This window comes from Lepidochelys olivacea (genome assembly GCF_965140295.1).
Source record: "Lepidochelys olivacea isolate rLepOli2 genome assembly, chromosome: 8".
NCBI lineage: Eukaryota > Metazoa > Chordata > Testudines > Cheloniidae > Lepidochelys > Lepidochelys olivacea.
In genome coordinates, this window is record NC_140418.1 from 89,653,134 (window position 1) to 89,669,833 (window position 16,700).

Below are 16,700 nucleotides of genomic sequence, written 5' to 3' on the forward strand. Positions count from 1 at the left end.
CACATGGGGTGTTAAGAAACCACAGTCTTAAGTGTTGTAAAAATGCTTATAAATATATAATTACAGCAAATCCACAAAGTGTGGATCCAGATCAGATCTTCCTCAAAGTTTGTGGTTGGGCTCAGATCCATTTCTCTCTCACAGTTTAATGAAGTATAATGTTCAAGCACAGACTCTGCATTAGCAATGGGAAAGAGTTTACATGATTATTTTTTAATCAATGGACCTTACTTTCCTCTCATTTACACTGCCATAGTTTAGGAGTGCATGCATCCGATGAAGTGAGCTGTAGCTCACAAAAGCTTATGCTCAAAATAAATTTGTTAGTCTCTAAGGTGCCACGAGTACTCCTTTTCTTTTTGCAGATACAGACCAACACGGCTGCTACTCTGAATCCAAGGAAGTCAGTAACTCTAGGAGCAACTCCAGTGTAAAAGCCAACCTATATGAAAGGTTTCAGAGTAACAGCCGTGTTAGTCTGTATTCGCAAAAAGAAAAGGAGTACTTGTGGCACCTTAGAGACTAACTAATTTATTTGAGCATAAGCTTTCGTGAGCTACAGCTCACTTCATCAGATGCATATCGTGGAAACTGCAGCAGACTTTATATATACACAGAGAATATGAAACAATACCTCCTCCCACCCCACTGTCCTGCTGGTAATAGCTTATCTAAAGTGATCATCAGGTGGGCCATTTCCAGCACAAATCCAGGTTTTCTCACCCTCCACCCCCCCACACAAATTCACTCTCCTGCTGGTGATAGCCCATCCAAAGTGACAACTCTTTACACAATGTGCATGACAATCAAGTTGGGCTATTTCCTGCACAAATCCAGGTTTTCTCACATCCCCCCCACCCCCATACACACACAAACTCACTCTCCTCCTATATGAAAGGAGGACCAGGCTGTTCTGTTCTGAAAAAAATATACTGGAATAATAAACCTTGACTTTTTTAAACTTACGTCATCTGCTGTAACCATCATGTCACTTCTGCTTTTCTTCATTATAGAGATGAAAAATGCACCTATTCGTGCCAACCACTCTTGTTCAATCCAATTTCTCCCCGACAGTAAACCTACAAGAAAAAGTGGGAAGCCTTTGTATTCTTGAGTAATAAGCTATGTAGTTGATTGATAACATGGTTAGCTAGCTTACAGCTAACAGAGTCTTTTCATAAAGCGCTTTGCAGCACAAGTCCAAGCACAAGGAGCCCAAGTGTGTAATTACATAAAAGTGTAACATTCCATTTGCAAAATAATTTAATTAGTATTGAGAATTCTTTTTAAAAAAAATCAGTGTTCTCAAAGTTTGGGAATAGAAGCTTTGTAACAACTAGGGCTGTCAAACAATTAAAAAAATTAATCATGATAAATCACAAGATTAAAAAATAATCACTATTAATCACAGTTTTAATTGCACTGTTAAACAATAATAGAATACCATTTATTTAAATATTTTTGGATGTTTTTCTACATTTTCAAATATATTGATTTCAATTACAACACAGAATACAAAGTGTACAGTGCTCACTTTATAGGATTATTTTATTACAAATATTTGGACTGTAAAAAAGATAACCAAAAGAAATAGTATTTTTCAATTCACCTCATACAAGTACAATTCACCTCATGCAATCTCTTTATTGTGAAAGTGCAACTTATAAATGTAGATTTGTATCTGTTCTTAGAATCATAGACTTTAAGGTCAGAAGAGACCATTATGATCGTCTAGTCTGACCTCCTGAACGACAAAGGCCACAGAATCTCACCCACCCACTCTTGTAACAAACCCCTAACCTATCTCCAAGCTATTGAAGTCTTCAAATCGTGGTTTAAAGACTTCAAGGTGCAGAGAATCATCCACCAAGTGACCCAAGCCCCATGCTGCAGAGGAAGGCGAAAAACCCCCAGGCCTCTGTCAATCTGCCCTGAAGGAAAATTCCTTCCCAATCCCAAATATGGCGATCAGCTAAACCCTGAGCATGTGGGCAAGACTCACCAGCCAGACACCCAGGAAAGTATTCTCTGTAGTAACTCAGATCCCACCCCATCCAACATCCCATCATAGGCATCATCCCCTTGGGCATATCTACCGCTAATAGTCAAAGATCAAATTAATTGCCAAAATTAGCCTATCCCATCATATCATCCCCTCCATAAACTTATCAAGTTAGTCTTGAAGCCAGATATGTCTTTTGCCCTCACTGCTCCCCTTGGAAGGCTGTTCCAGAACTTCACTCCTCTGATGGTTAGAAACCTTCATCTAATTTCAAGTCTAAACTTCCTGATGGCCAGTTTATATCCATTTGTTCTTGTGTCCACATTGGTACTGAGCTTAAATAATTCCTCTCCCTCTCTGGTTATTTATCCCTCTGATATATTTATAAGAGAGCAATCATATCTCCCCTCAGCCTTCTTTCAGTTAGGCTAAACAAGCCAAGCTCTTTGAGTCTCCTTTCATAAGACAGGTATTCCATTCCTCGCATCATCCTAGTGGCCCTTCTCTGTACCTGTTCCAGTTTGAATTCATCCTTCTTAAACGTGGGAGACCAGAACTGCACACAATATTCCAGATGAGGTCTCACCAGTGCCTTGTATAACAGTACTAACACCTCATTATCTCTACTGGAATATCTCGCCTGATGCATCCCAAGACCGCATTACCTTTTTTCACAGCCATATCACATTGGCAGCTCATAGTCATCCTGTGATCAACCAATATTCCGAGGTCCTTCTCCTCCTCAGTTACTTCCAAGTGATGCGTCCCCAGTTTATAGCAGAAATTTTTGTTATTAATCCCTAAATGCATGACCTTGCACTTTTCATTATTAAATTTCATTCTATTACTATTACTCCAGTTTACAAGGTCATCCAGATCTTCCTGTAGGATATCCCGGTCCCTCTCTGTATTGGCAATACCTCCCAGCTTTGTGTCATCTGCAAACTTTATTAGCACATTCCCACTTTTTGTGCCAAGGTCAGTAATAAAAAGATTAAATAAGATTGGTCCCAAAACCGATCCCTGAAGAACTCCACTAGTAACCTCCTTCCAGCATGACAGTTCACCTTGGGCAGCATGATCGCCCATAAATGTAAACAAACTTGTTTGTCTTAGTGATTGGCTTAACAAGAAGTAGGACTGAGTGGACTTGTAGGCTCTGAAATTTTACATTATTTTGTTTTTGATTGCACTTCTGTAACAGATACAAATCTACAATTATAAGTTGCACTTTCACAATAAAGAGATTGCACTACAGAACTTGTATGAGATGAATTGAAAAATACTATTTCTTTTGTTTACCTGTTTACAGTGCAAATATTTGTAATCAAAAGTAATCATATAAAGTGAGCATTGTACACTTTGTATTCTGTGTTGTAATTGAAATCAATATATTTGAAAATGTAGGAAAACATCCAAATATTTTTATAATACATTTAAATTGGTATTCTATTATTAAGAGTGTGAATAAAACTGTGATTAATCACGATTAATATTTTTTAAATCGAGTTAATTTTTTTTTGGTTAATCGCTTCAGTTAACTGTGATTGACAGCCCTAGTAACAATCTTAGAAATATAGGGCCAAATCCTGTGGTTTCTACTTAGTTTTTTAACAAGTCTTTACTCGGAAATTTATCACAGAAGGTCCCAGGTTTGAGTAAACTGGCCTTTACAAAAACTAGTAAAAGGAGATATTTGTATTCATATTTTAAACTCATACAGTAACTCTCACAAATATAAAGACTCTATTCAATATTATATATGCATGCATGCATAACTTCAGCCACTTCTATACTGTAGCCCTCTCTTGGGTAAGACACTGCAGCCACTTTGGGCCAGCAGCACTACACAGCGGCGTTTAGAAAAAGAAATGAAAAATAACTAACCAGATGAAACTGCAGAGGAAGACAGAACATAATAATTCACTCACCGAGGAATCTGGCCAGGGCACTAGGTACTTACTCGTCCTTACTTTGAACTGAGTGCTCATAGAATCATAGAATATCAGGGTTGGAAGGGACCTCAGGAGGTCATCTAGTCCAACCCCCTGCTCAAAGCAGGACCAATCCCCAACTAAATCATCCCAGCCAGGGCTTTGTCAAGACTGACCTTAAAAACTTCTAAGGAAGGAGATTCTACCACCTCCCTAGGTAACGCATTCCAGTGTTTCACCACCCTCCTAGTGAAAAAGTTTTTCCTAATATCCAACCTAAACCTCCCCCACTGCAACTTGAGACCATTACTTCTTGTCCCTGTCCTCATCTACCACTGAGAATAGTCTAGAACCATCCTCTCTGGAACCACCTCTCAGGTAGTTGAAAGCAGCTATCAAATCCCCTCTCATTCTTCTCTTCTGCAGACTAAACAATCCCAGTTCCCTCAGCCTCTCCTCATAAGTCATGTGTTCCAGACCCCTAATCATTTTTGCTGCCCTTCGCTGGACTCTCTCCAATTTATCCACATCCTTCTTGTAGTGTGGGGCCCAAAACTGGACACAGTACTACAGATGAGGCCTCACCAATGTTGAATCGAGGGGGACGATCATGTCCCTCGATCTGCTCGCTATGCCCCTACTTATACATCCCAAAATGCCATTGGCCTTCTTGGCAACAAGGGCACACTGCCGACTCATATCCAGCTTCTCGTCCACTGTCACCCCTAGGTCCTTTTCCGCAGAACTGCTGCCTAGCCATTCGGTCCCTAGTCTGTAGCTGTGCATTGGGTTCTTCCGTCCTAAGTGCAGGACCCTGCACTTATCCTTATTGAACCTCATCAGATTTCTTTTGGCCCAATCCTCCAATTTGTCTAGGTCCCTCTGTATCCTATCCCTGCCCTCCAGCGTATCTACCACTCCTCCCAGTTTAGTATCATCCGCAAATTTGCTGAGAGTGCAATCCACACCATCATGAAAAGGTGCCAGAGGGACAGCTCTGAAAAGGAAAACCCTCGGTGTTTTTCACAGAACAGATACAACTGCAGTGCAAGCTTCTGCACACTGTCAATGTGTCGCTACCCTGGCTTGGAAAGATTAACTCTGGGGCGAGAGGAGAGTTGACGGACAAATCATTAACTGGCTTCTCTGTTGAAACTACCTGTAAAGGGGTCAAGTAGTACCAGTTGTGGTGGTGGTTTTTATGGTGAAGACAACTCTTAGAGGAATTTAACCAAGACCAAACAGCCCTCAGATGGTGAAAGCTTTCAGGTACTACCCATACCTTTCAACTTTAATACATGAAGGCTCCAATCCTACACTGAAGTCAGGGAGAGTTCAGACATGAAAAGAATGTAGTATCAAGCCGTAACTGTGTGCCAGGGGCCACCAAAGTCATGCACATATGAATTAGGATTAAACCACTGAAGATTAGGTGTTTGTAACTTGCTCAGTATCATGCATGTTCAGACAAAATGCACAGGCTATTTAAAAAGGCACGATACTACTTCACAATTCAAACAGATTCCTTCCTGGTTCAGAGGCAGATATAGAAATTCTTACACAGTGTAACAACTGTGTTCACATTAAATGCCATGTAGGTTACACCACCACCACACCATTTACAGAAATAACGCATAGGAAAAAATCAGGCTCGTTCTAAGGAGAACCCTTTGGGTTAACGAGCAAGAAGTGTTTGATCAGAGAGAACTAGAAAGCTACTCTACCATGCTACAAGGACTGGATGCTCACGCAGCTGCTGCTCATTTTATGAGAAAAGCATTGCAGCAGATCCTTTCCCTTGAGGGTAGATCACCCTGCAAAGAACATTAACATATGGTGCCAGCAACATCACTGGGTCTGATACCAGTCCCAGCTGCGACACAAGCACTACACATGCTTCCAGTTGCTTTAATTCCCGTAGGGATTCAGACATCTCTCTTACACCCACACCTCTTCAGGGTTTTATATATATAAATAAAATTGTGTGTGTGTGTGTGTGTGTGTGTGTGTAAAAAAGAGAGATCACACACACACACACACACACACACACACCCCTTCATCATCAGCCGAAACATTCAAATCCCTCAGATCCATGCCAGACATCCTCATCTGTGAGAGCACAAGCACCATCACACAGCGCTGCAAGGTATTAGTTCTATATTCTTTGCTGCAGCAGCACAGGGGAAGAGCAAAATAACCTTTTTAAAAGGCACCTAAGAGCTGGGGGCAGAGGGAGGAGGGCAGAGGTACTGCACAGGCCACAGAAGGCCACAAGATACAGGCTGAGCATAGGCAAATGAGGATGAAGTATGGGTTAGAGCTGTGGAACGAGTGTTGACAAAATGGCAAAAATTGGAGCATTCTGACAATTGCCTCTCAACTGCACTGCAATGTCACTACTGAGATGGGCAAGGTTTAAATGAGCAGCCTAGAGATGAAAGGCTCCATACCCCCTTAACAACCTAACAACATCCTGTGATGCCACAATAAAATAGTGAGTCAAATGCAGTGATGATGGTGTAAATTACATCATCTTCTGCCAAAACAAGCTGTCTGCAACACAAGGACGATTTACCTCCACAGAGGGCAGATACTCTTTCTGTTATTGTCAAATGGGATTTCTGCTGGGAACAGAGCTTTATATTTCCACTCAAGCCCGATACAAGCTGCTCTGGTCGCGCAGTCTACAAAACCACTAAATCAGCACACCCTCCATCTGCACTAGTCATGCATTCTTTCTAACCAGCACTCTCCAGTTTTGGCCTTGTACCCATTCTTTATGCCCATCCTTGCAACTGAGGTTCTGGCATCATAATCTGGTTCTCTAGCAAAGTCTCGATACCAATGACCTCGCCTAGGGTTACGCAAAAATCAGTCTGTGTACACAATTAGGGAATTTGCTCCAATGACTTTTCTACAGAAAAATGCATTAAGAAAGAACAATTTTATTCTGATATATGCATCTCCAAGCAATGCCAAGGGAAACACTGAACATTTGTCAGAATTAACTGCTTCTACAAATATAGATTTAATGGGTATTTTAGTGAAATGAGCTATAGCCTTCTCAGTCTGAATGAAAGCTTTCACAAGGGTGGGGGGGGCGGATAATCTGTGGAGATGTCACTTATCTAGGTTCCTTTTTGGCTCCCCATCATTCTAGTAGGTAAGAGATTAGGCTTCTATTCTGCATAAAAATAGAAATGTGTCTGTGTAGATTTATTTTTATTTCCCACATATTTGGATTGAAAATATGATCTAAAACTAAATTGCTGCGCTATATAGATCCCTGAATTCTATTACAAGCAGTGTTACATTATAATAAAAAAGTTCAAGCTACACATTTAGTTTCCTTCAAAACCCACCACATACACCTTACCCAACTCTTCTGTATGCCACTGACAAAAAAAGTAAAACAAATTGCTGTACCATCTGCTCACAACTTCTCCCTGTCTTTGCCATGGAAATTAAATTGTTGAGAGGGCCACTGACAGAGCATTGTAGCATGTTGTGACTTAAAAGAAAGACCACTATAAGCTAGTACCATGTCCCATTTTAGAGCACATTATGTCCCACAGTTAAGAGCCACACCAGGTGTCTCATTCCTCAAGGTGACAAAGGCAAGGTAGTCATATAAAGCTCTCAACAACACATTCATTTCCAGCTAGCAGGCATTGCAGTCAAAAAAGAAGAAAAACTCCTGTCTCATCTGCAAGGCTAGTGCTTCAGTACGGTGCTGATAAAATGAGGAGAAGTGATTGAAATGTCAGCAAAGGGGGACGCAAAACAGCTAATAATGAAAGGAAGGAGTGGGTGAAAAAAAACAAACCTCTAAACAGATTGTGCAATTGATGGAATCCCTCCTAGGCAAAGCCAAAGACGTCACATTTTTATTTGAATTTCTTTATAAAAAACAAACAACAAGATGATTAACACCCTTCTTATACAAATAATCAAATCACAAAAAGAAAAAAGAAGAGAAGAGCTAACTCTCTCCCAGCCCACCAGGAGATACTTTTAAAAACTTAAAAACCAAAAAAAAACACAACCTTCACTTATAATTGAGAACCCCTCATATAAGCTGAGAGAGTCAGACAGACATCATTGCAACAGCATGAAAAAGGCTCTGTAGCTGAAATGTTAGCAGATGATATCCATCTCATCTGCTATAGGGAAATCTCAAACACAAACGCTCACTTTTTTGAAACCATATTTCTGTGAGGTTTTTAATTCTCTTCTGTATGGTTATTTCCTTTGGAAGGATCCTAGCCCTCTTGGTCTTTGGACAATTATTAAACTGGTTGCTAATTTAGACAGTCTCTTGAAGTTCCCTTAATTTAATTTCTTTGCAGAATTTGGGTTGGAACCCATCTTCCTGAATCACTTGTATATATTTGAACAAAATAATCCGTATATATAAAATGTTTTTTAAAAATCAAGAGTGCAAGCTCCAGACATCACTAAAGACAAAAGTAATAAGACAGACTCTGGAGAGGTTTTGAATCATAGAAGCATAGGCCTGGAAGGAACCCCAATAGGTCATCTAGTCCAGTTCCCTACATACAAGGCAGGGCTGAATAACAACTAGACCATTCCTGACAAGTGTTTGCCTAACCTGATTTTAAAAACCTCCAATGACAGAGATTCCATAACCCCCTTTGGCAATTTGTTCCAGTGCTTAACTACCCTGACAGTTGGGAAGTTTTTCCTAATGTCCAACCTGAACCTCCCTTACTGCAGTTTAAACCTATTGCTTCTTGTCCTATCCTCAGAGGTTAAAGAGAACAAATTTTCCCCCTCCTTCTTGTAACAACCTTTTACGTACTTGAAAACTGTTATGCCTCCCCCACAGTCTTATCTTCTCCAGACTAAGCAAACCCAATCTTCACTCATAGGTCATGTTTTCTAGACCTTTAATAATTTTTGGTGCTCTCCTCTGGACTTTCTCCAATTTGTCCACATCTTTCTTGAAATGTGGCGCCCAGAACAGGACACAATTCTGCAGATGAGGTCTTATCAGAGCAGAGTGGAAATACTTCTCATGTCTTGCTTACAGAACTCCTAATGATAAGCAAACGTTATTCTGGGATTTTTTTGGCAACAATGTTACACTATTGACTCATATTTAGCTTGTGATCCTTTATAACCCCCAGATCCCTTTCCACAGTACTCCCTCCTAGGCAGTCATTTCCTATTTTGTATGTGCGCAATTGATTGTTCCTTTCCAACTAGTTATGCACCCACCTTATAGTAGCTCCATCTAGGCTGTCTTTCCCTATTTTTTTTTAATGAAAAGGTCATGTGAGACAGTATCCAAAGCATTACTAAAGTCAAGATGTGTCACATCTACCGCCTCCTCCCTTCCACAAGGCTTGTAACTCTGTCAAAGAAAGCTATTAGATTGGTTTGACAGGATTTGTTCTTGACAAATCCATGCTGATTGTTGCTTATCACTTTATTATCTTCTAGGTGTTTTTGCAAATTGATTTCTTGATGATTTGCTCAGTTATCTTTCTAGGTACTAAAGTTAAAACGGTAGTCTGTATTTCTCTGGGTTGTCCTAATTCCCTTGCAATAAAGACAAACCAGGGAATTAAGGACAGAAATAACCAAAATTTCATTTGGGAAAATGCAAGCTAACATAACAGGAGAAAAATAATCAGAAACCAAGATATTCAATTATTGGGACTGCGACAGGGTTGGGCCAGATGCCTATAGGAGAGTAATTTTTTTTTTTTAAGCAGAAAAGAATTTTATTTGCATAACACTTACAAAGAATCACCAAAGAAAAAAACAAAACTATACAACAAAACAAAAGCAAACGCAAGGTATAACACAGCAGCCTTCAGGAGGGAGAAGCATTCAGACTAGCCTGGGCCCAGAGCGGGGGGGGGGCTTCCTTGACACTCATGGTCTTCCACCCTCCTGAGTTACCTGGTAGTCTAGAGCGGGGGGGGGGGTTTCCTCGACACTCGGGGTCTTCCACCCCCTCGAGTTACCTAGTGCCACGCCCAGTCTCACCGATTATTCCTCTCCTGAGAGTGCCTGACAAGATGGGCATGGCTGCGAGGTGGGACGTACACCCACGTGTGATAGGACCCCTCCTTGGTGACTGTGATGATGGTATCCACAGCAGCAATGGCTGGGGCTGGGGTCTCTCGCTCTTCCCCTCAATCAAAGGGTCAGACGGAGGGAACCAGATGGGGTCACCGAGCAGAGAACCTCGGACAGTGCCTACCGCTCCTCAAAGGCGTCAACGGAGTTGGTGGACGCCGCCCAGAGGAACTCCGCCCGGATACGTGAATGTACTGAGGATCAGAAAACGGCCCTACAGTCGCAGGACGCTTCATTGGCCAACCTCCTCTCTCTGGCTTTATAGATGGCTGTTTTAGCTGGGGCTAAGAGAAGGTTAACCAGGAGATCCTGCGACTTTGTGGGGCCACAGATGGGGAGTGCGTAAATAAAAAGGTGAGGGGAAAAGTGCAGCCAAAAGCGTAATAAAATATTTGTGAGGAGCCGAAAAAGGGGCTGCAATCTGGCACACTCTAAATATACGTGTGCCAGGGTTTCCCTCACGTTGCAAAAAGGGCAAGTATCCAGGATGGGGGTGAACCGTGTCAAAAACACGCCCGTGCTCACAGCTCCGTGAAGGAGCCGCCAACTAATGTCCGACGGGCCTCGGGACCAAGGTGGAATACAGGCTGGCCCACCGAGGTTGCTCACCATTTCGTATCGGGGCAGGACACCAGGGTGTGGGCGTGAAGGGTGTGAAGTGTGAATGTGTATAAACATTTCCGTGGTGCGATTTGGAAACTGACCAGCTGCAGTTCATGCAGCCGGCTTGCAATGAAAGGGTGAGGGGTTTGTTGGGATCTATGGGGTAGGGCCCAATGGAAAGGTCGGCGGGCCCGGGGCAGAGGGTGGGCGGGGTGCGCCCTCGCGCAGGGCTTGGTTGAGATAAGCCCGAGCAGCGGGCGTCAAGGCAGCCTTCACCTCCTGAAGTACACGCCAGGGGGTATGAGGTCTGGAGAGCCCGATGCGCCGAGCGAGCGTCAGGGGATCCAGCCAGTCTCCCCGGTCGTAGTCCAGGAGGTCTCCGACTCTCGTGACTTCCGCCAGGACCAAACTCTGGTGCACTGAGCAGGACTCCGCCACCTGCACACGGAGCTGGGGGTTGTGTAGCAGGGGCTCCGTGAGGAGATCTGCTCCCACAGTGGCCGCCACGGACCTGGTCGTTGAAAACAGTTTCCAGGTCCGGAGAAGGTCCTGGTAGAAGACCGGCAGCCCGGAGAGGTCTCGCGGAAAACCTCTCGGACAGAGATAAAAGAGCTGCCAATCGTATCGGAGCCCTTGGAAGCGGCGCAGGAAGGCGTGTGCCACTATGCTCCACGTCGAACTACCTGCACTATAAAGGAGCCTCTGCAGGGCCTGGAGGCGGAAGACACGGACCTGAGCGTGCAGACACTTTGGGCCCTGCCCTCCTTCCTTCAGGGGTAGATGAAGAACCCCAACAGGGGGCCTAGTGCATTCCTGACCAAAAGAACTCTAGAATCATTGTGCGGAGGTTGGTCAGGAAACCCGGGGCTGAACCAGGGTGTTGAGCCAGTACCAGAGCGTGGACAGGACTAGTTGGTTAAGCACCAGTGCTCTCCCTCGGAGGGAGAGACATCGGAGTAGCCTCGTCCATTTCCGGAGCCGCTCCAGCACCCCGCCTTCTAAATTTTGCCAGTTCTTCGGCGGGGAAGGGTGTGTGGCAGAAAGGTAAATGCCTAGGTAGAGCAGTGGACCCGCACTCCACCGGATGGTCTGAAGCGCGGGTGGGAGGGAGCTCACCTGCCGCCAGTCCCCCACCGCCAAGCCAGAGCTCTTGACCCAGTTGACTTGGGCAGAGGAGGCTGCCGAGTAGATGGGCTGGCAAACCTCCACCCGCGCCAAGTCGCCCGGGTCCTGGAGCATGTCATCGGCGTACGCCGACAGGACCAGCCGCAGCTCCGGCTCCCGCAGCACCAACCCTGTCAACCTCCCTGTGAAGGAGACAGAGGAAAGGCTCAATCGCCAGAGCGTACAGCTGGCCCGAGAGGGGGCACCCCTGCCGCACTCCTCGCCCGAAGCTGACTGGCTCGGTCAGGGTCCAGTTGAGCCTTACCAAACACTCCGTGGTGGCGTACAGCACCCGGAGAAAGCTCACAAACTGAGGTCCAAATCCAAACGCCTGCAGAGTGCTCAGGAAGTACTCATGATCTACTCTATCGAATGCCTTCTCCTGATCGAGAGACAGGAGGGTGAACGACAGACCATCTCTCCGCCCGAGTTCCAAAAGGTCTCGGACTAGAAATAGGTTGTCAAAAATGCTGCGACCCCGGACAGTGTAGGTCTGGTCTGGGTGGATCACATCCGCCATCACGGACCCTAGCCGAAGCAAGAGTGCTTTCACTACGATTTTGTAGTCCGTGCTAAGTAGTGAGACGGGACGCCAGTTTCGTAAATTGCGGAGGTCCCCCTTCTTCGGCAACAAGGCGAGCACGAAAGAGGGAGGACCCCGCCCTGCAAAGACTCAGCCCAGACAGTGGCTAGGTCTGGGCCAAGGAAGTCCCAGAACGCGTGGTAGAACTTCACGGTCAGCCTGTCCATGCCCGGAGATTTATTGGTGGGCATGCGACGGAGGGCTTCCGAGAACTCGGCCAGGGTGAGAGGCAGTTCTAGCCGGTCTCGGTCGCTCACGCTGACCGTGGGGAGTTCCTCCCAGAGCACCCTGCAAATGCCAGGATCGGTCGGATCCAGGGAGAAAAGGCTTGTGTAGAAGTCACGGGCCCTCCCACACATCTCCACCGGATCCGTGAGGGGGGCGCCGTCTTCTGCTAGAAGGCAGGTGATGTGTTTCTTGGCCCCCCTTGTTTTCTCCAGGGCGTAGAAGAAACGGGAGCTGCGATCCATCTCCCGAAGGAGGTGGATGCGGGATCGAACAAAGGCACCGCGGGCCCGATGGTCCTCGAGGGCCTGGAACTCCTCCCGCTTCTCCCAGCACGCTCTGCAGAGGAACGGGTCCTCGGGGCTGGCGGCCCGACGCCTCTCCATCTCTAAGACCTCCCGTTCCAACTGCTCTATCGCTGCATTCCTCCGTCGGCTGGTGCCCCGGGTGTAGTCACGGCAGAAGAGCTTGGCACGCACCTTCCCTAGATCCCACCATTGCTGCGCCGAGGGAAAGGCATGCCGCTGCTCTCGCCAGGCCAGCCAAAACTCCCGGAAGGACGTCATGAAGCCCTCATCCTCCAACAGGCTGTTGTTAAAGTGTCAATAGGCCAGCCCCGGCCTCTCTGCACGGAGGGAGGCTGTTATGGTGGTTAAATGATGGTCGGAAAATGGGGCCGGTCGAATGTTGGAGGAGTTGGCCTGTGAAAGATGGAAACGGGATAAATAAATACGGTCCAAACGAGAGTGGTGTGACCGATGGGCCTCCACCCGGACAAAGGTGAACGTGGAAGTGTCATCTGGGTGGTGGTCACGCCAGACGTCTACTAGGGAGTGATATTCGACTATTTCTCAGAGAATGTTTGCAGCGGCCGGGCTCAGCTCGGCCCCTGAGCGGTCCCGTTCCTCGAGGGTGGTGTTAAAGTCCCCTCTCAGGACTAGGCACTTGTGAGAATCTAGGGTGCTGAGGAAGTCGGACACCCGCTGATAGAATTGTGGCCGTTTCAGGCTTTTTGTCGGGGCATAGATATTTACAAAGTTGACCACGAGCCCCTCCATACGGACTCGGAGATGCAGCAGGTGGCCCGGCACGGCCTCAGTGACCCCTAGCACCTCGGGCTGCTGGTTGGGGGAGAACAGGGTCGCCACTCCAGCTTGCCACATCGTGAAGTGGCTAAAGTAGACCCCGTCCCCCCACTCCAGCCGCCAGCTGTCCTCGGTGGTCGGATCCGTGTGGGTCTCCTGCAGGAAAATCACAGAGTACCCCCCTTCCCGAAGGTAAAAGAGCACCTGGGACCTGCGGAGAGCCATCCTACAGCCCCTGGTGTTCAAAGTTGTGATAATGAGAGGCGTCATGCGGAGGGCTGGGGGTATGGGGGTTCCTTATTGGCAGGGGTTTTCGTGGTCCTCAGCGGGTTGCGCAGCAATCCGTGACCCATCCCGTAAGTGAGTAGATCATTACGGAAGCCGCAGACCCGCCTGTAGGCTGCAGCACCGTGCTTTCCTTGTCCTCTGCCCTCCTTTATAAGGGCCCTTGTGGCCTGGAGGATTTGATCAAAGTCCCCACATAGCTGGAGAGCCAGCTGTACCCTGTTGCGGGCGCCACGGATGTTTTCTAAAAACTTCCGCAATGCATTTCGCAGCTCATGGGGGGGTGGGGTTACGATTTCCGGGTTGTTCCCTGGTGGGGCTCTTGATGCAGCCTCGTGATCCGCTGAGACGCGTCTGACAGGCTAAAGTTATTAGGTCCACCTCACACCTTGGGGTAGAAGGGGATGGCAGAGGGAAAATTGCAGCTTCTAATGGGTCGTGGCAGGAAAATGCAAAGGCTGCTCCCTGGGGGGAATCCGCAAAAAATGGGAAAGAAATAACCCCAGGGGTGGCAATAGCATTGCAGGAGGAGGTGGATTGGGCAGGGACAGGGGTGGGGGCAGGGGCAGAGGCAAGGCTCTGGGCATCGGGAGGCAAGCAGCTGAAAAATGGTGCCTCCTGAGCAGATTTGAGGGTTGAGGGGTGGGAGAGGGGGCTCCCAGTGATGCTAGGCGCAGGCTCTGTGGTGGATTTGGTGACCATTGCATCAGGTGGTGGACCACCTTCTGTAGGGTGCCCGCCCGGGAAGGCAGTTAGGGGGAGGGAGCATGGGGAAAGGGGGACTGGGGTGAGGTTGCCCAGATCGAGGCCAGCCTGCAGTAGATCATCCTCTCCCTGGGTGACCAGGGTCAAACCTAGGGCCTCAATCTCCTCATACATGGAGGAGAGGTTGTCTTCTGCTACCCCGGGGGCCTCTCCTCTGGGGCCTCCCTCGACGGTCGCTTCGGGGTTCACGGGGGGTTCGGGTGGTATCCGGGTAGAAGGGGCTTCCTCAGGGGTCTCGGAGGGGAGGGTCTCCCGTGGAGGGGAGATTCTACCATCCAATGCCATTCTATCTTCCCCTCCCGACACCGGTGGATGGATCTGACTCGTGGGCATAGCGGAAGGCTCAGTATCAGTGCCTCCCTTCCTGGTCTTCCGGGGGGCCTCCGCATCGGATGGGTGCAGCTGAGCTCGAGCCTTCCGCTTGCCTCGCTTCCCCTGGACTAGGGTCCAGCCCTCCATAGCGTCGTCTGGGGGTTGGTTAGCAGGGGTCATGTCGGGGGGCAGAGGTGATGGTTCAGGGGTTCGGGGGGGTAACGGTGAGGCAGCATGGGGGGCGGGGGGTCCTCCTTGGGGCGGGCCCTCTCCTATACCCGGTAATAGCTTTGCTGCACCCTCCTCCATAGGCTCTGCTGGATTGTTGATAGCAAGGGTGGGACTCCCTTGCTCGTCTGGGCGTTGTAGGGGAGGTGTCTCTTGGGTCCGGATGGGAGCAGCAGTGGATCGAGCAGGAGGAGAGATGGTTTCAGGTGCCGGGCAGCCAGGGGCGTCAGCAACGACGGAGCCAACGTCCTGCCGGGTCTCGGGGGTCTTGGGTGCCCCTCCCCGCTGGGTCAAAGGGCAGTCTCTGCGGACATGCCCCAGTGAGCGGCAGAGGTAGCACCGGGCTTCTCCCGTGGAGTAAAAGACCCAATAGCGGGCTCCCTGATAGGGGACTAGGAAGGACCCCTCGAGCGCCTCTCCATCACGCGCTGCCGGCAGCGGTAGAAGCTGCACTTGCCGGCGGAACGAGAGGACGTGACGGAGGGTGGGGTCCTTGCAGCCCAACGGGAGAGGGCTGATGACAGAATCAAGTTTCCCCAGGGTGGAGAGAGCGGGTAACAGGGCGGCATTGGGTAGAAAGGGAGGGATGGAGGTGAGGACTAGGCAAACGCCCAGGTCCTCTAGCGGCTCCAGGGGGACAAACACCCCGCCCCACCAGGCCCTTCTTCACCGCCTCCTGGGTGGCAGCCTCCGATGCTAGGAAAAAGACAACCTTCCGTACATTTTGGAGGCTGCCACGATAGCCGTGGGTCCTACCACCCTCGCCAATGCCTGCACGTATGTCTCCATGTGGGGTGAGGCGGGGACCAGGAGGCAATGGACGCTGTGCTTCCTGGTCATGGTGGGAAAGGGGCTCCGGCCACTATTGATGGTAGCGGAGGTAGTGGGTGGGTGAGATGACGAGGCGGCAGGCGGGGGGGGTGCCACTGCCCGGGCATACGTCCTGGGGACCGGGGGAGGAACGCTCGCAGAGCTGGTGGAGGGAACAGCGGGGAGGGACGCCATGGTCGATGACGAGGCCACAGCGGTGGGGGGTAGCCCCTGCCATGGAGGGCCTGGTGGTTTTAGCGGGGCCCTTTCCTTTCTTCACACCCTGGCCTTTCTGGCCAACTGGGGGGGGATTCCTAGAATCTGGGGGGCCAGTGGATGTTGCAGCAGCAGTAATCGCCCGGGTGCCTCCTGCTGCCGATGCCCCAGCGGGGGCGGTGGCAGATGTTTTGACAGCAGTGGTGGGGGGAGGGCTGGGGGGTTGGGCAGGGGGGTAGGTGGGGGAGAGGCAACTGAGGTTGCTAGAGGGGTCTCACCCCTCTCATTCCCCGCCATTGTGAGTGGGGAGAGACGGGGAGACACCAGAAGGAGGAGGGGGGAGGGGAAAGCAGATTAACCACTCCTCCCTGCTGGGC

At 48.5% G+C, this 16,700-nt stretch overlaps 1 protein-coding gene across 3 annotated transcripts in view; it reads right to left on the minus strand.

The window, feature by feature from the left end:
• The window catches only part of PDE4B (phosphodiesterase 4B), a 402,561-nt gene that overhangs the window by 351,156 nt on the left and 34,705 nt on the right, over nucleotides 1-16,700 (minus strand). For 2 of the 3 annotated variants that reach the window (XM_084635764.1, XM_084635763.1), the window contains exon 2: nucleotides 967-1,079. The exons of the other annotated variant lie outside the window; for it this stretch is intronic. In XM_084635764.1, the coding sequence (XP_084491890.1) occupies nucleotides 967-1,008 (42 nt within the window). In that variant the 5' untranslated portion in view covers nucleotides 1,009-1,079. The remainder of the gene's footprint in view (nucleotides 1-966; nucleotides 1,080-16,700) is intronic. 3 annotated transcript variants of the gene reach the window in all.